This window comes from Cupressus sempervirens, chromosome 9 (genome assembly GCF_028749045.1).
Source record: "Cupressus sempervirens isolate cs-2001-9-10 chromosome 9, ASM2874904v1, whole genome shotgun sequence".
Taxonomy (NCBI): domain Eukaryota; kingdom Viridiplantae; phylum Streptophyta; class Pinopsida; order Cupressales; family Cupressaceae; genus Cupressus; species Cupressus sempervirens.
In genome coordinates, this window is record NC_143126.1 from 385,553,549 (window position 1) to 385,568,639 (window position 15,091).

The window sequence follows — 15,091 nt, forward strand, 5'->3', positions numbered from 1 at the left end:
TGGCTTCATTATCAGGCAGTTTAGTTGCATTTCCGGCTACAAGAAGATTTGATATTTTGCTCATATCTTCTTCACTACTTGTCCGACGCTTATGCCGCTTTGAGGGAATGGTATTACGAAGGTAGTGGACTGATTGAAGGACAAAGTATTGTAGCAGCAAGTTCGAAAGCATGGGCTGGAGTATTATGTCAATATTGCTGAAGTAATTAGTGAGTTGATAAATCTGCCATGTATTTGGTTTTATGAATTCTGAAAATAACATTTTATTAGCAGCAGTTCATTTCCACTTTGCATATTATTGTAGTTTCTTTCTTGTTTATGTTGTATGATACCAATTCCATGCACAAAACACAACAAACAAATAAACGTTTGATTTCCGGAGTTATAAGGGGTTTAAAACATTAAACGGAGAAATAAGAGGTTGCATGCAAACTGTTTGACAAAATTCCTTTCAGCAAATTGGTTTAGTTTTTTGGGACATCCAGGGGTGCCCATTACAGTGGTATCAAAGCTATAAGTCCTGCCATCCTGTGGAGGTCTTATAGGGAATTTGGAACAGCCGGATAGAGGGAAAAAGTGTTTGACGAAATGTCAAAACACTAAAATCAGAAATAAATAAAAAACACAGGCTAAGCATTTATGTTTGAGCATGCGACAGGGGTCTTATAATTTCCGCGATACCAGAGCAAGACAAAATAGGATTTCAGATTTGCAAAGCAAACAGTCTAGTACATCCGTGCAGGTGGACATTGAATCCAACCATACAGACACAGAGGATATATTCTGTGATCAGGACAATAATATGGGTGATCGAGATGACAGGAATACAGGATTAGGCGGAGGCGGGAATGCTGGTCCAGATCAGGTGGAGGTACTGTTCAGACAGTTACTGGATACATTAGAGCAGGGGCAGCGTATGCAGCAGGAGCAGAATAGGCGAATGGACATGATGTTGCAGCTCATGGCTAGACAGATGGGTGTCAATATTAATCCAGGTGATGCCAACAACAGAAACAATAACAACGAGGGAAACAATAACAACGGGGGAAACAATAACCATGGAGGCCAAGGCAACAACAATGGTCCTGAGAATAACATTAATGGTAATAATGGACACGGCAACAATGGGAATGAGGCTGATAACTTTAGACACGTTGCACGCCCAGCACGGACTGCGAGCTCAAGAGCTCTTCTACCCACTTTCCCACCCAGAGATCCGGTTCAACCAGTAAATGAACCGCAGATTACCGAGTTACAGGATCAGTTCAGGAGGGACTAGGAGGCTAGTGGACGGGAGTTTCAGGCGGATATTTCCCTTAGAGATTATATGGACTTGAGGATGAGACACATGCCTAAAGCAGGAGGGAGGAATCAAAACTTTGAGCTGAGGAAGAAAGTTGGAAAACTTTCTTTACCTTATTATGATGCTTAGGGAAGATGACTGCACGAGCTTGGGTGCAGAAGGTAGATACATACTTGCAGCTAAATCCTATGTCTGAGGAGGAGGCTATCAAGTATGCGGCTATGCACTTGGATGGCGTTGCACATGAATGGTGGCATCATGGCATGGTGACTTTGGGGCATAATCAGATTACATCCTATGAGGAATTCACCGAAACATTGATTGAGAGATTTGACACTAAGGATCCCGAGTTACATTTCAAGGAGCTAGCACAGTTAAACAGTCAGGTTCTGTGGATGCTTATATTGCCGAGTTTCAGCGCTTGTCTGTACTTGTTACTGATATCTCTCCTAGGAGATTGGTGGTGTTATTTTGTGATGGTCTTGCTGATCCATTACGAGGTTGGGTGAAGGGACATGATCCACTCACCTTAGCTGAAGCAACTAAAAAGGCACGAGATTTAGCCCCTTCGGTATACAAAGGAAAAAACCATTCAACAGATTCTTCCTACCGCAAGGACAAAGACAAAAAACCGTTTCAGAAAGAGTATAGCAAACCCAAAGAAGGATCAAAGGGACTAGACAATGAAACCTGGAATGAACTTCGAAAGAAGAAGTTGTGCTTCCATTGTAGAGAGCCTTGGGACTTATCTCATAAATGTTCTCTCAAGGCTGAGGCAAATCAAATGGAGTATTTTTCAGCAGAAGAGTCAGAGTCAGAAGGGGAGGATTAGCACTCCGATTCAGATGAGGGTAACACTATAGAGGAGAGCAACATTCCTAAGGATGATAGATCGTTGGGGGCCCAAAAGGCAATCACATTTAAGGTCAGGGGTACTATCCAGGGGCAGAAAGTGATATCTCTTATTGACACTGGGGTTACACATAACTTCATAGATGCACAGTTGGTAGCCAGGAGAGGGTTACAGACAGAGGAGCATGATGGGTTTAGAGTCATGGTGGCTAATAGTGATAAGTTATTATGCACTCGGAAGATATCTAATCTTCGCATCAGGTTTGGAGATGGCTACGAGTTGGAGGATGAGTTCTATGTTGTGGACATGGGAGATTATGATGTCATCCTCGGCATGACATGGATGGCTTCACTAGTTGAGTTCACACTCAATCTAGCGAAGTTGGAGATGAGATTCCAGCATGAGGGCAGAACTATGGTACTTAGAGGACTTTCAGATGGAGGTTGCAGAGTAGTGTCCTTGAGGAGAATGCAGAGACTTTTTCGTCATCATGACATAGAGTGGGCGGCAGAGTGCTACATTATGCCAACTTCACCAGAGCCACAAGAAAAGAGTCATCCACCAGCTATCCAGAAGATACTTGATAGACACGCTAAAGTATTTAGTGATATTCCTCATGGGGTTCCTCCTGACAGAGGGATGGAACATGTTATTGAGCTCGAGGAGGGAGCCAAACTAGTTATGATTACTCCTTATCATCATCCTAAGAAACACAAGGATGAGATAGAGAAGACGATTAAGGATTTGTTGGAGATGGGGCATATCAGGCCCAGTAAGAGCCCCTTTGCTTCAGCAGTAGTATTGGTAAAGAAGAAGGATGGGACGATGCGCATGTGCATCGATTACAGGACACTGAATAAGAAAACAATTAAAAATAGGTATCCCATTCCTACGATTGATGAGCTGATTGATGAGTTGCATGGGGCATGCTTCTTCACCAAAATTGATTTGCGATCCGGATACCATCAGATCAGGATGAGAGCAAAGGACATTGAGAAAACAGCCTTCCGATGTCACTATGGCCACTTTGAGTTCATGGTTATGCCATTTGGTCTAACCAATGCACCTGCTACATTTCAAAGTTGTATGAACCAGGTATTCAGGAAGCGGCTGAGGAGATTTGTCTTGATCTTCTTTGATGACATCTTGGTCTTCAGTAAGACCTGGGAGGAGCACTTACATCATCTGGAGGAGGTGTTATCTATTCTAGAGAGAGAGTCATTGTATGCCAAGGAATCTAAATGTGAGTTTGGCATGACTGAGCTCCTTTACCTGGGGCATATCTGTAATGTCCCCATTTTTGGCTGACCTCATATAGCGTGCCGGATTTGCCTATCCTCGACTCTTGTAGGCAAATGGTGTGGAGAAAGAGTCAATTCTGCGGATCAGATGGTCATATTTTGCTCTTGAAGAAGTGTTAAGAGGTTATATTTCATTATAATGTGTTATCGGGGCCTACATGTTATAATTTTAAGTTTAGTTGCACTTTTTATTTTATAAAATTACTTTATTATAAAAAGTGCATTATAATGAGATTTTATAAAGGATGTTTCTAGAAGTTCTAGAAAAAGTGCATTATAATGAGATTTTATAAAGGATGTTTCTAGAAGTTCTAGCAGCTTCTTAGAAAAAGTGAATAAATAGAGGGCTGGGCCTCTCATTTGGACATGCTTGGATTTGAGATTTCTTCTACTTCTTCCATTGTGGAGCAATTTGTAGTCTCTTGGGTCTGCAAATACTATTCAATCTTTGGGAACGAATCACTCCCCTAGATTGGCATAACTGAGGTAGTGAAATATCTACTGAAGGGTTGCATAATTGGAGTTGGTATTCAGCCATCTCATTGGAACTTCATTGAGAAATTGTTTGAAGGGTTTATTTTGGTTGGAATAAGGGTTTCAGATTTACCCTAGCATTGGTGAAGCGTTTGGCAGGGGTTTGAAGACAAAATTTGTGCATTTTCAGAATTGTCAAATCAGGGTTTGGAACCACATAATTGCTCATATCTTCTCAACCCCTTGGAGTTATTTTTTATGGTTTGGTAGGGTTACTACCTAACCCTAGGCGCCCATATTCCTTGCATTTGGGGGTCCCAAAACCCCAGCATTATTTTTTATATAGGGGCCGTACATGTTGGCCTGGGTACGGCCTTGCCAATAGAATCAGCAGCAGCAATTTGGGGGTTCGTTTGGGGGCAGTTTGTGGAGGATTTAGTGTCTTTGGCAGCGGTTTACATCAAACATCTCCAGCAGCAATACCAGGTGCACATATTGAGGTTTTTGATTGTCAAAGGTGTTGCATACAAATAGTTGAACAGTCAGCACTGTCATTGCATTGTTGGTTATCTCCAGTTATTAGTTGCTGTTGTAAACCAATCATCTATCATATAATCTGAACTGGGTTATTGTCATGTCATAGCATTGCATTGTCAAGGGTTTGATGTATTAGAAGTGCATAGTTGTGACAGTCCCCTAAATCTGAGATTGTAAAATCAGTCATTAATGTAGATGCACAGCTCAGTCCATTATAATCAGTTGTAATCAGATTTGCATGCATTGATAGGATTGAATATGAAGGTTTATATGTTGTCATCAATCTATATTCATATGCATATGTATTAGACACCACAGTCCTTATATTCTGAAAGTATCAAATCTGAGAGTTTCCATATTCTGAATATTGTTATTGGTACTGTTATTGTTCATTACATTACATTTCGATATTGGCATTGTACTTTGTGGTTTCGTTGCACAACAATTAGCCCTATTCGCAGCTCTATTCAGTTACATGCCAAGTGTTTGACAAATTGTCTCAGTTCAGTTTGAGGGTTTTAGTGGCCTTAATAGTAAGGGTCATTACAATATCATTAGTGCAGATGGCGTTCGGGTTGATCCCGAAAAGATTAAAGCTATTGTAGAGTGGCCTACTCCCACAAACCTTACACAGCTTAAGGGATTCTTTGGTTTATGTGGTTTTTATAGGAGGTTTGTTAAGGGATTCTCACAGATTGCTACACCCTTGACAGATCTTACCAGGAAAGGAGCCTTCGTGTGGACAGGGGCAGCACAGAGGTGTTTTGAGCATTTCAAGCAGGTAATGTCTTCATGTCCAGTTCTAGCTCTACCGGATTTCACGAAACCTTTTGAGCTTCATTGTGATGCATCAAGTGATGGGATTGGAGCAGTATTGATGCAGGAGAAGCATCCCATTGCATTCGAGAGTAGGAAGCTCCGGGGAGTTGAGAAAATTTATTCTGTCTATGATCGGGAGATGTTGGCCATAATGCATGCATTGGCCAAATTTTGATCATATTTGGTAGGTGGACGCTTTGTGATCAAGACTGATCACAACAGTATTAAATACTTCATGAGCCAGCGTGATCTTAATGACCGGCAACAAAAATGGGTGACTAAATTGCAAGCTTATGACTTTGACATAGAGTTTGTCAAAGGTAAGAAAAATGTGGTGGCTGATGCCTTATCTCGGAGACCTCACTTATGTGCTCTGGCAGAGATTTCAAGAGATTGGAGAGATCAGATTATAGCAGAGTATGTCGGAGATGCTTGGGCTTCTAGATTGATTTCAGGTACCATACAGGATGATCGCTATGAGGTGATAGATGGATTGATCAGAGTTCAGGACAGGGTTTATTTGATTCCGTCATCACATTTGAGAGAGGCGATACTGAAGGCATTTCATGATGCACCCACAGCTGGACATCCGAGGGTCTTCAAGACCTACAGGCAGATCCGAGAGCGGTTTTCATGGAAAGGGCTCAAGGATGATGTTCAGAGGTATGTCAGGGAGTGTGTGGTTTGTCAACAGAATAAGGGAGAGCACACATTTCCTGCAGGTTTATTACAGCCCTTGCCCATTCTTGATAGGAAATGGGAAAGTATTTCGATGGACTTCATCACTGGTTTACCACGAGTGCAGGGAAGAGATTGCATCTATGTGGTGGTGGACCGCTTGACGAAGTTTGCTCACTTCTTTGCTATTCCGTCCACTTACACAGCAACACAGGTGGCAGATCTTTTCTTTAGAGAGATATTTAGGTTACATGGGCTGCCCAGATTCATTGTCAGCGACCGAGATAGTAAGTTTATGAGTGTTTTTTGGCAAGAGTTGTTTAGGTTGTGTGGTACAGATCTTACACCTAGCACTAGTTATCATCCGCAAACAGATGGGCAAACGGAGATTGTGAATAAATGGGCAGAAGGATATTTGAGGAACTATGTAACTACACAACAAAAGGCTTGGATCAGATGGTTGCATATGGGAGAGTATTGTTATAACACCACTTATCATATGTCCATCAAGATGACTCCTTTCATGGCACTCTATGGTTATGAAGCACCTAGCTTCATGGATTTAGTTTTGGGGGACAATAGAGTGCCCAAAGCCAAAAACTTATTGCAGGATAGTTAGGACATCCTGAAAGTGCTCAAAGAGAATATACAACAGGCCCAGAATCAACAGAAATTGTATGCTGATCAGCACCGAATAGAGCGTAGCTTCGAGGTAGGGGATATGGTTTACTTGAGGCTACAACCATATAGACAGTCATCGCTCAAGAAGAGCGGAGCTGAAAAGTTGAAACCTAGATTTTATGGTCCCTACAGGGTGATTCGCAAAGTGGGCAAAGTCGCCTATGAGCTTGAGCTTCCAGAGGGCAATCGAGTGCACAATGTGTTTCATGTGTCTAGGCTTAAGAAAGCCATTGGTCAGAGTGTAGTGCCTTCTGCAGATTTACCCCTCTTGGATGAGGAGGGGAAGCTTGTGTTAGTATCCGAGGCTATTCTGGACACCAGAGAGAGGAAGCTTAGAAACAGGATAGTGAAGGAGTATTTGGTCAAATGGAAAGACCTGCTGGAGGAAGATTCTACATGGAAGAGTGAGCAGGTTATTCAGCAGGCTGGACTGAGATTGCTTGAGGACAAGCAATTTCAAGGGGGGCGGACTGTAATGTCCCCATTTTAGCAGTTGACCAAGTGTGTGTGCGTTAGCCTTGTTCTACATGGTCTCGAGGGCTAACGAAGGGTTTAAAGGGATCCTGGAGTGTTTTGGCCTAGTCATTTCCAATTTGGGCCAAAACGAAGTTGATTTACTCAATTTTAGGCATACTTACTATTTTTAGTAAGTCGATAGGACACAGTGCAGGTCAATTTTGGTGATTGGATTTGATACTCCTCGGTGAGAGCTTTCGATGAGCTATCACTCGCATTATTCGGAGTCCGATTGCTAATACATTTTAATACCTGAAGTTTTATTAAAGTAACGTCTAATTTAATTGTAAAATATTAAAGTGTTACTTTAATATTTATTTTATGGTGATGTGTACCCAAGGGAGACATAAGGGGTATTTTAATATATGTTTTATATATTACACATCTTTTATCCCACATTGCCCATATGAGTTGAGCGGACCCTTGGAAATAGAATAAAAGGAAGCATTTGTGGCTTCATTAGTTAGGTTGAATATGAGAAGAAATTGGTGTGTGAGTTGCAGCTCCGTTCTTGGCATTTGAGGACGTCTATCCTCTCTTGTAACATTCTAGACGTCATTCCCTTGGGGTTTGGCCTTTGGAATTCTTTGTTATTGGCTTCATTATCAGGCAGTTTAGTTGCATTTCCGGTTACAGGCAGATTTGGTATTTTGCTCATATCTTCTTCACTACTTGTCCGACGCTTATGCCGCTTTGAGGGAATGGTATTACGAAGGTAGTGGACTGATTGAAGGACAAAGTATTGTAGCAACAAGTTCGAAAGCATGGGCTGGAGTATTATGTCAATACTGCTGAAGTAATTAGTGAGTTGATAAATCTGCCATGTATTTGGTTTTATGAATTCTGAAAATAACATTTTATTAGCAGCAGTTCATTTCCACTTTGCATATTATTGTAGTTTCTTTCTTGTTTATGTTGTATGATACCAATTCCATGCACAAAACACAACAAACAAATAAACGTTTGATTTTCGGAGTTATAAGGGGTTTAAAACATTAAACGGAGAAATAAGAGGTTGCATGCAAACTGTTTGACAAAATTCCTTTCAGCAAATTGGTTTATTTTTTTGGGACATCCAGGGGTGCCCATTACACCCTACAACATGAATGGGTTGGTAGATTTGATTGTTCCACCTTTTATCAATAATTTCCCATATGGGGTCAACTTTGAGGTTGTACCCCTCGTAAAAAAAATTGATAGCCTCCTTGGCCTTATCCATGGCCTCATAGAATTGAGGTTTGATCCCCATTGACCAAGTGGAGAGCTCTAACTAAGGGCTCCTACACCTACAATTTAAAAGTACAAAATGATTAATCATTTAAATTGACAAATTAATAATGAAAGACTTGACTACAAAAAAAATTAAATAAACAAGTTATGAAGTTTCCAAGTTTCCTTTACAATGTTTTGTGCAAATTGTTTGTCAAAGACCATCAAAACTTTCTCCACCAGGCTTCTTTGAATAACTTGACTGTAGCCTTGTTTGACTTGCAAACATTTGATTCAAAGAAGTAAGAATACTTTACAATGTTAAGAAAATTGTTGCAAACCTTGTGACTCGTTCTTACCAACTCCTTGCATTGGGTGCGTTTTCTCATCAAGCGAAGAACCTGATGGAGCTCTAATTCTAGGATCTCCATTTATGCATTTTCCTATCCTTTTGCTGTATATATCATGTTTACAAGATATATCATTAATATATTTTATTTCTTGGGATGAGACTTAAAACTTTCTCGCAGCTCTTTCAAGCTATGGTGGGGCCAGGTTTGAGATATTTGAAAACATTTGTTTAGATTCCAGCACATTTCTATGCTATGCAGAGTCAAAAATATGATTCAGCTTAGTCAATAGTTCCAGCAGAATTCTGATGTTTCTATAGATGAATTTCCAAAGACGGTTTGTGGAAGCTCGTCATGATGATAGATTGCTAGAAACCTTTGGTGTGAAGAGAGGTAGCAAAAAATTGTTTTAGTCTGCAACTATACGCCCAGCTCCTCTAGTGGTGGTCATAATTGTTCAAAGAGCCCCAAGGCCTCATCAAGCTGTCCACTATGTGCATATCCAGCAATCACTGTTTTCCATGAAACCAAGTTCTATTTGGGCATATCCTCAAAAGTGTTTCCAAGCATCATCAAATTGTCTATTTTTGGGCATATGCTGCAATCAATTGATTCCACACAATCAAATCTCTTTCAGAGATTTTTGTCAAACAGCTTCTCTGCCTCCTCAAGTTGCCCATTCTGCATACATGCCATAACTATAACAGTCCATGACCCAACATTCCTTTCAAGCATTTCCCCGAACAACTTTCGTGCATCCTGTACACATTTGCATTTCATATACATATAAACAGGGGTGTTCCCCAGAAACAATGTTATGAGAAAATCCCTTCACAAATACACAACTAAGATGGAGGATAAATTCATTGAATAAGGGACAAATGCATCAATGCAGTCAATGGCAAGATACCTCCAGGTTGAAGAATCACAGCATGTGGAGTGGCCGCAAATAGCAAAGGAGCATCCCTTCATTTGACGACCAATGACAAGAAGATTATTATAATCTCAATCCAGGATCGAGTGTTAGAAATTCATCAAAAGGGATTGAAAGTCTTTCTCACGTTTTTATTTTCAGCATTGAAGAGTTTGTTCAGAGATTATAATTCATCCGTTTGGGAAGAGCACAGGAAGCTTTATTACTTTTATTACCCTTCGATTATACATTGGATTTATATTGTGGTTTATCGTAGGTGTTGAACATGTACGGGGAGGTGTATGATTTTTGTGTTGAACTTACCAGTAAGCCCACGCATCACCAATATGGAAACACATCGACTCGACATCAGAGACACTCAGAATGCTTACACCAGTATTGGGATGTTTTATCCTGTACCAAATATCACTGCCTTTGGTCTAATGGAAAATCACCCGAGTTCAAGAATGTATGCTTGAGGAGGGCACGATGATTTTTTCAGACATCAGTCATAGCCACAGCGACTCTAAATCACATTTTGTATTTGATCTTAGTATTGTGTGAAAAACAAAGTGGAATGCTACAGATTACGATCTGAAGAAAGAAGTTGTAAGGTGGATAGAAGTTGCACAGAGAAGCATCCACGGGGATAAAGGAAATGGCATCCAATTTTATAAGCCTTGGAAATTGTTTGATCATCGGTTATGTTGGGGAATAATTAAACCATATTTAATGTTTAATGTTGGTTAGTTTTTTATTATGAAAAGGTGTGGTGCTTGAGAAAGCAACTGACACCCTTCGGCCTTCTATAAATATGTAATGAAAAATCAGACAGCCACCGTTCACAAAAAACTCTCTGCATTTTGAAACATATATGATATTTAAATTCCTTCCTTGGAAAACATTGAAATTTGAACCAAGCTCTTGGATAGTGAATTATTGGGCATTAATTTCGATATTGTTTGAGATCAAATTGTGTTGAGTGGAGCATCAGCATTTGAGTGTCTTCAATACGATTTTTTCTACAATATAATCAGTAAGATTTTTATTTGCTTTAGAGTTAAATTACAATATAGTTTGTCCGTTATGATCATCTTTATTTTCTATTAATAATTTGTTATTAGGATAAGTGGATCAAATTGTTCATTGCTATTTAAACCCGATAAATACAAATATTGTGAAATATTATGATTGTTTCCTTATTTGTATCTAGTTTGTCTCTATAAGGGTTAAAACATCATAGACTGGTTCAAATACACATAAATACGAAGTGATTTGACACATCCTGATAATTGAATTGTTTATTGATTTAATATACATAATATCATAGAGTTGTATGTGAAAACGTATAGTTTTGACTCTATCGCCCTTTTAAATTTCAGCACTGATCATTAACTCGCTCATAATTCTCAATCTATATGTTGGCAATAATCTAATCTTTTTCCTTTAAGGGTTTTGATATCTATTTGTTTTAATAATTCACTTTTGATCGTATTTCAGCATTCACAAGTTTATTAATGTAATCGTATTTTCAAATATTAATAATCACTATTAGCAATTCAGAAGTTTCCTTAACCTCTTGCCATTTCGGGAAACTATTTTTGCATTAAATCTATCTGCTATAAATGTCTTGGATCCAAGTTTGTTATCTAGGGTCCAGTGCATCAGCCTTGGTTTTGCATAGCCAGAAGCGCAGAGGATCCAGATCGAATTGACTGATCCTGTCAAGTTGGCCATTACCGGTTAGATATCCCAGCATTGAGCAAGCAAGGCTCGTAGGATTCTAATCTACAGTTTTGGGAACCAATAGAATCCAAGGGTGATTGTAGATGTATTTTGTAATCTTTCTTGCATCGTTTATAACTAGTCTCACCAATCAAGTTTTCCGAGGTTGTCAAGGAGATGCATTGCACAAGGAGTCCAAAAAAGTGCACTATTTTTGTCTTCAAGGATCTTACTTGCTGCCACATATGCATTTGCATTAACCATATGATTTGCACCACATTATCAATTCAATCCTCCATTACAACTTGTTCTAACATAAGAGACAAAGTTTCAATAGTCTTCGCCTTGTTGGAACATTAGAGCCCCAGTTTTAGCAATCTTCACCTTGTTGGAGGCATCCATGAATTCCAAAAATACCACCATCATCCTTGCAAGAAACCAAAAATTAAGGATGGTGTGGTTTTTGCCATCTGTCCATCCATCTGACAGAATGGTGGAGCCACATTGTTTACATTGTGTTTTTTTGCTCTTCCACGACTTCTTTTTCCCTAGGAACTGCATTTGTAAACAACCTACAAGTGTGGAGTAAAGTTAATGTCAACTACGAAGTACACAATTTTCATTTAAAAAATAACTTACATTCAACAAAAACAATAAATAAAAAAAGAACATAAATTAAGTCCAAACACTAAAAATTCAATACTGAACATAAGCTATCAAGATTTAAAACTAGCATAAAACATTGATAAACTAAAACAAGTGAATTGACCTCCCAGTCAAGGAGCCTTTCCCCACCCAATCATCACAGTAACAAAACTTCGCCAATAGGAATTTTTTGATATGGAGCTTTTGATGTTTCAAAGGCAAGTAATAAGCTACTTCAATGTGGTTTATTGATAATAATTTGGTCTTTCTCCTTGTTGGTTGCCCTTCTATACACTCTTGTTTTTCTTCTTAACTCGCTCTTCTTCCTCTAATTTTGCAAATAGAGTGAAATGAGCTCACTATGGTTGCAAAGACCAAGCAGGAAAAAACAGCTTAAAACAAACTCATTTTAGGTTTTTATATTGGCATTTTCCCCTTGCTATGCCGGTCGAGTCATCACGATCTCTTGCTGACTCGCCGACTCACAAGTTCTGGCGAGTCACCCCTCGAACTTGTTTAAGTCTGAGCCTGGACCCCTAGGAGTCCAAGGTCCCCTGGTCTGTGTCTGGCCAAGTCTGGGGGAGTCCCAAAAATCTTATATATATATATATATAATCCAAGTTCTTGGGTTCTAAAAATAATACTGTTTAATTATAGCGTTAATCTGGAAGTCAGGTGTATGCAGAGCCTACAGTTACTGGAAAGCTGGACTTTCATTTTTAACTCTTGTTCTGCTATTTCATGTACAATTAATTGAATACTATTCTCAATCTGGCATATTGAAGTAACTTTTTACTTAAACATCACAGGCTTAGGCATTTACTATGTTGTGATATGCAGGGAATACAAAGAGGAGCTGTGGAACTTACCTATAAGCTATTCAACTTCACTCAAGATCAAGATGTAAGGTTGAAGATTGGTTTTGACCTGTATGATAAGGTTAGCCTTCTACTCTGAGATTTATGGATCGTTCCCACATAACACTGAGCAAAGTTTTTAAGTGTGCGTGTTGCTTAAGGAATTGAAAGGCTGGTGTTATTAGTGATTGTGTCTGAAATGCAATTGAGTGAAAGAGATGCAACATGGCCTCGATAACAATGAGTATTCGGATCCCCATGCAATTGTACAACAAATCAATTGTGTGAAACTTGATGCTGTTTCTAATGATGGAAGGGCGTCCGATGCTTGTTAAGAAGGCCGTGGGTTATTTTCACCTCCGCAAGTGGACTTTTTAATAAAAAGTGAAAAACTTGGTGGACCAAAAAAATAGCGGATTCGCCCTGCCATAGAAGCTCCACTACATAACCATGGCTTATGGCTGTGCAAAATTGAATACTGCTGAGATATAAGTGTGCATAAAACATCTGACTTATTTAGTCTGTTGGCATTAGGTACTAGTGCAGCGAAAATCCAGTTTCAATCTTGGCAGATATTCTTCCTAAGCGGCATTGTAAACGGATGGTGTAGGGATGCGTACCTAGATCAATAGGCATTTTATCCAACAGAATTTTAATATACTATCCATGCATGATGGAATGTCACATGCGCCAACTTAATCTTTTATGCAGGTTTCACTTCGCGGAAAGATGAATTTGATGTAAAAATCTTATTTTTAACAGAAATGCCCAGTCAAATATATTTGAATTGTAGCTCAATTCCAATCCCTCCTTTAGATGGTATAAACAAAGGCAGGTTATTTGACTATGCTTGTAACTCTGGATTTCTTTGGTAGCTTCTTTGTGGCTGCTATATCTTCAGGATCGCCGTCAGAGGCTTTCCCAGGCGAAGTAATTCTGTTTCTGAAAGGATTATAAAATTTTAACATCTCATCATGTATTCGTAGTCTAGCTTGTCATCAGTTTGAATCTTATGAATTAGCTTCTGAGTAGGAAGTCTAGTTTGGCAAACTCTGCCATGCTTCAAGATCATTTTTTGTATCCTGTATTGAATTAAAGACACGTAATATTGCTGAAATATCTTTAAAACAAAAACAAAAAAGCAACGGTAGAAGAATCTCTACTTTTGGTCGCAATGATAATTTCAGTTGCAACTGTGTAACTTAAATACATCAATTGATTATTTTTAATTCTCCTCTATTAAGGCATTGTCCTATCTCGTTTGATTCTTTGCGTTTATTGACTAAAATTCTCATCGTAACAAATCATTTTTATTTTTTTTGGTAACAGAAGCCATATTTTCAAGTTAGGGAAAACAACTGGACGCTGAAGACCGATATTGATGGTCGCTGGAGTATGAAATATGATTTATGAGTTATTGTGGGCACTCAGGTTTTTATGTGGTATTACTGTTTTTTCCGATTGTCGTAATTGCAGAAAGGTTCTGAAGGGAACGCTCTTCCTGTATTCCTTCGTACATGATTGTAACGATTCTATCTTTATACAGAGATCGATTAACAACTGTGCAAGCTATTTTCCGAGTCTTAACAATGTTAATACCGTTATGTTGGTGGGGATTATAGTCAGTTACAAAGTTAATGGCATATCAGTGATTGTTTTAACGGCTAATATTTGTGAATTGTCACGTTTGTAACTAGTTTAGCTTTAGAAATATATAGTTTGTTTAATAATTTAATTTTTTTTGAAAATTTTAATTTGAACATTTGTCATAATATTTGATATTTGATTTATCAAATTATTTTTTATTAAATTTGTAAAAATACAAATTAATCTATCACAATAATATATTATAATTATTAGTTACCGTAAAGCTATATTACCAATATTTAATTGTTATTATTAATTTAATTATCCATATTATTCTTAAAGATGTTTGTACAACACTCAAATGTGCTTAGACACTATTCTTATCTCAATGACTCTTTCCACTCCTTAGATGGTCAAATGACACATCCCTTGCCAAAATCAAAGCCAAGTACATTTATTCCTTCCATATGGATGACATGGACATCATCACCCATATCAACTCCTACTAGGGGTAACTTGGAGTTTGAATGGTAGAACCAAAGGAACTTCAATGTCTATGAAGGCTTTTACTACATAGAGTAATTACAACACAAGCTAATCGTGATTTTAATACCTACAATATTTGTAAAGCACCTAAAACTAT

General features: G+C 38.6%; 1 protein-coding gene across 3 annotated transcripts in view; it reads left to right on the forward strand.

Annotated features, from left to right (window-relative positions):
• LOC149538878 (outer envelope pore protein 21, chloroplastic-like) overlaps window positions 1-14,591 on the forward strand; it is a 242,304-nt gene extending 227,713 nt beyond the window's left edge. For 2 of the 3 annotated variants that reach the window (XM_089800252.1, XM_089800251.1), the window contains 2 exons: window positions 12,845-12,943; window positions 14,191-14,591. In XM_089800252.1, the coding sequence (XP_089656378.1) occupies window positions 12,845-12,943; window positions 14,191-14,274 (183 nt within the window). In that variant the 3' untranslated portion in view covers window positions 14,275-14,591. The remainder of the gene's footprint in view (window positions 1-12,844; window positions 12,944-14,190) is intronic. The other variant, XM_089800253.1, reaches the window with a different exon arrangement.
• The last annotated feature ends 500 nt before the right edge of the window (window positions 14,592-15,091 follow it).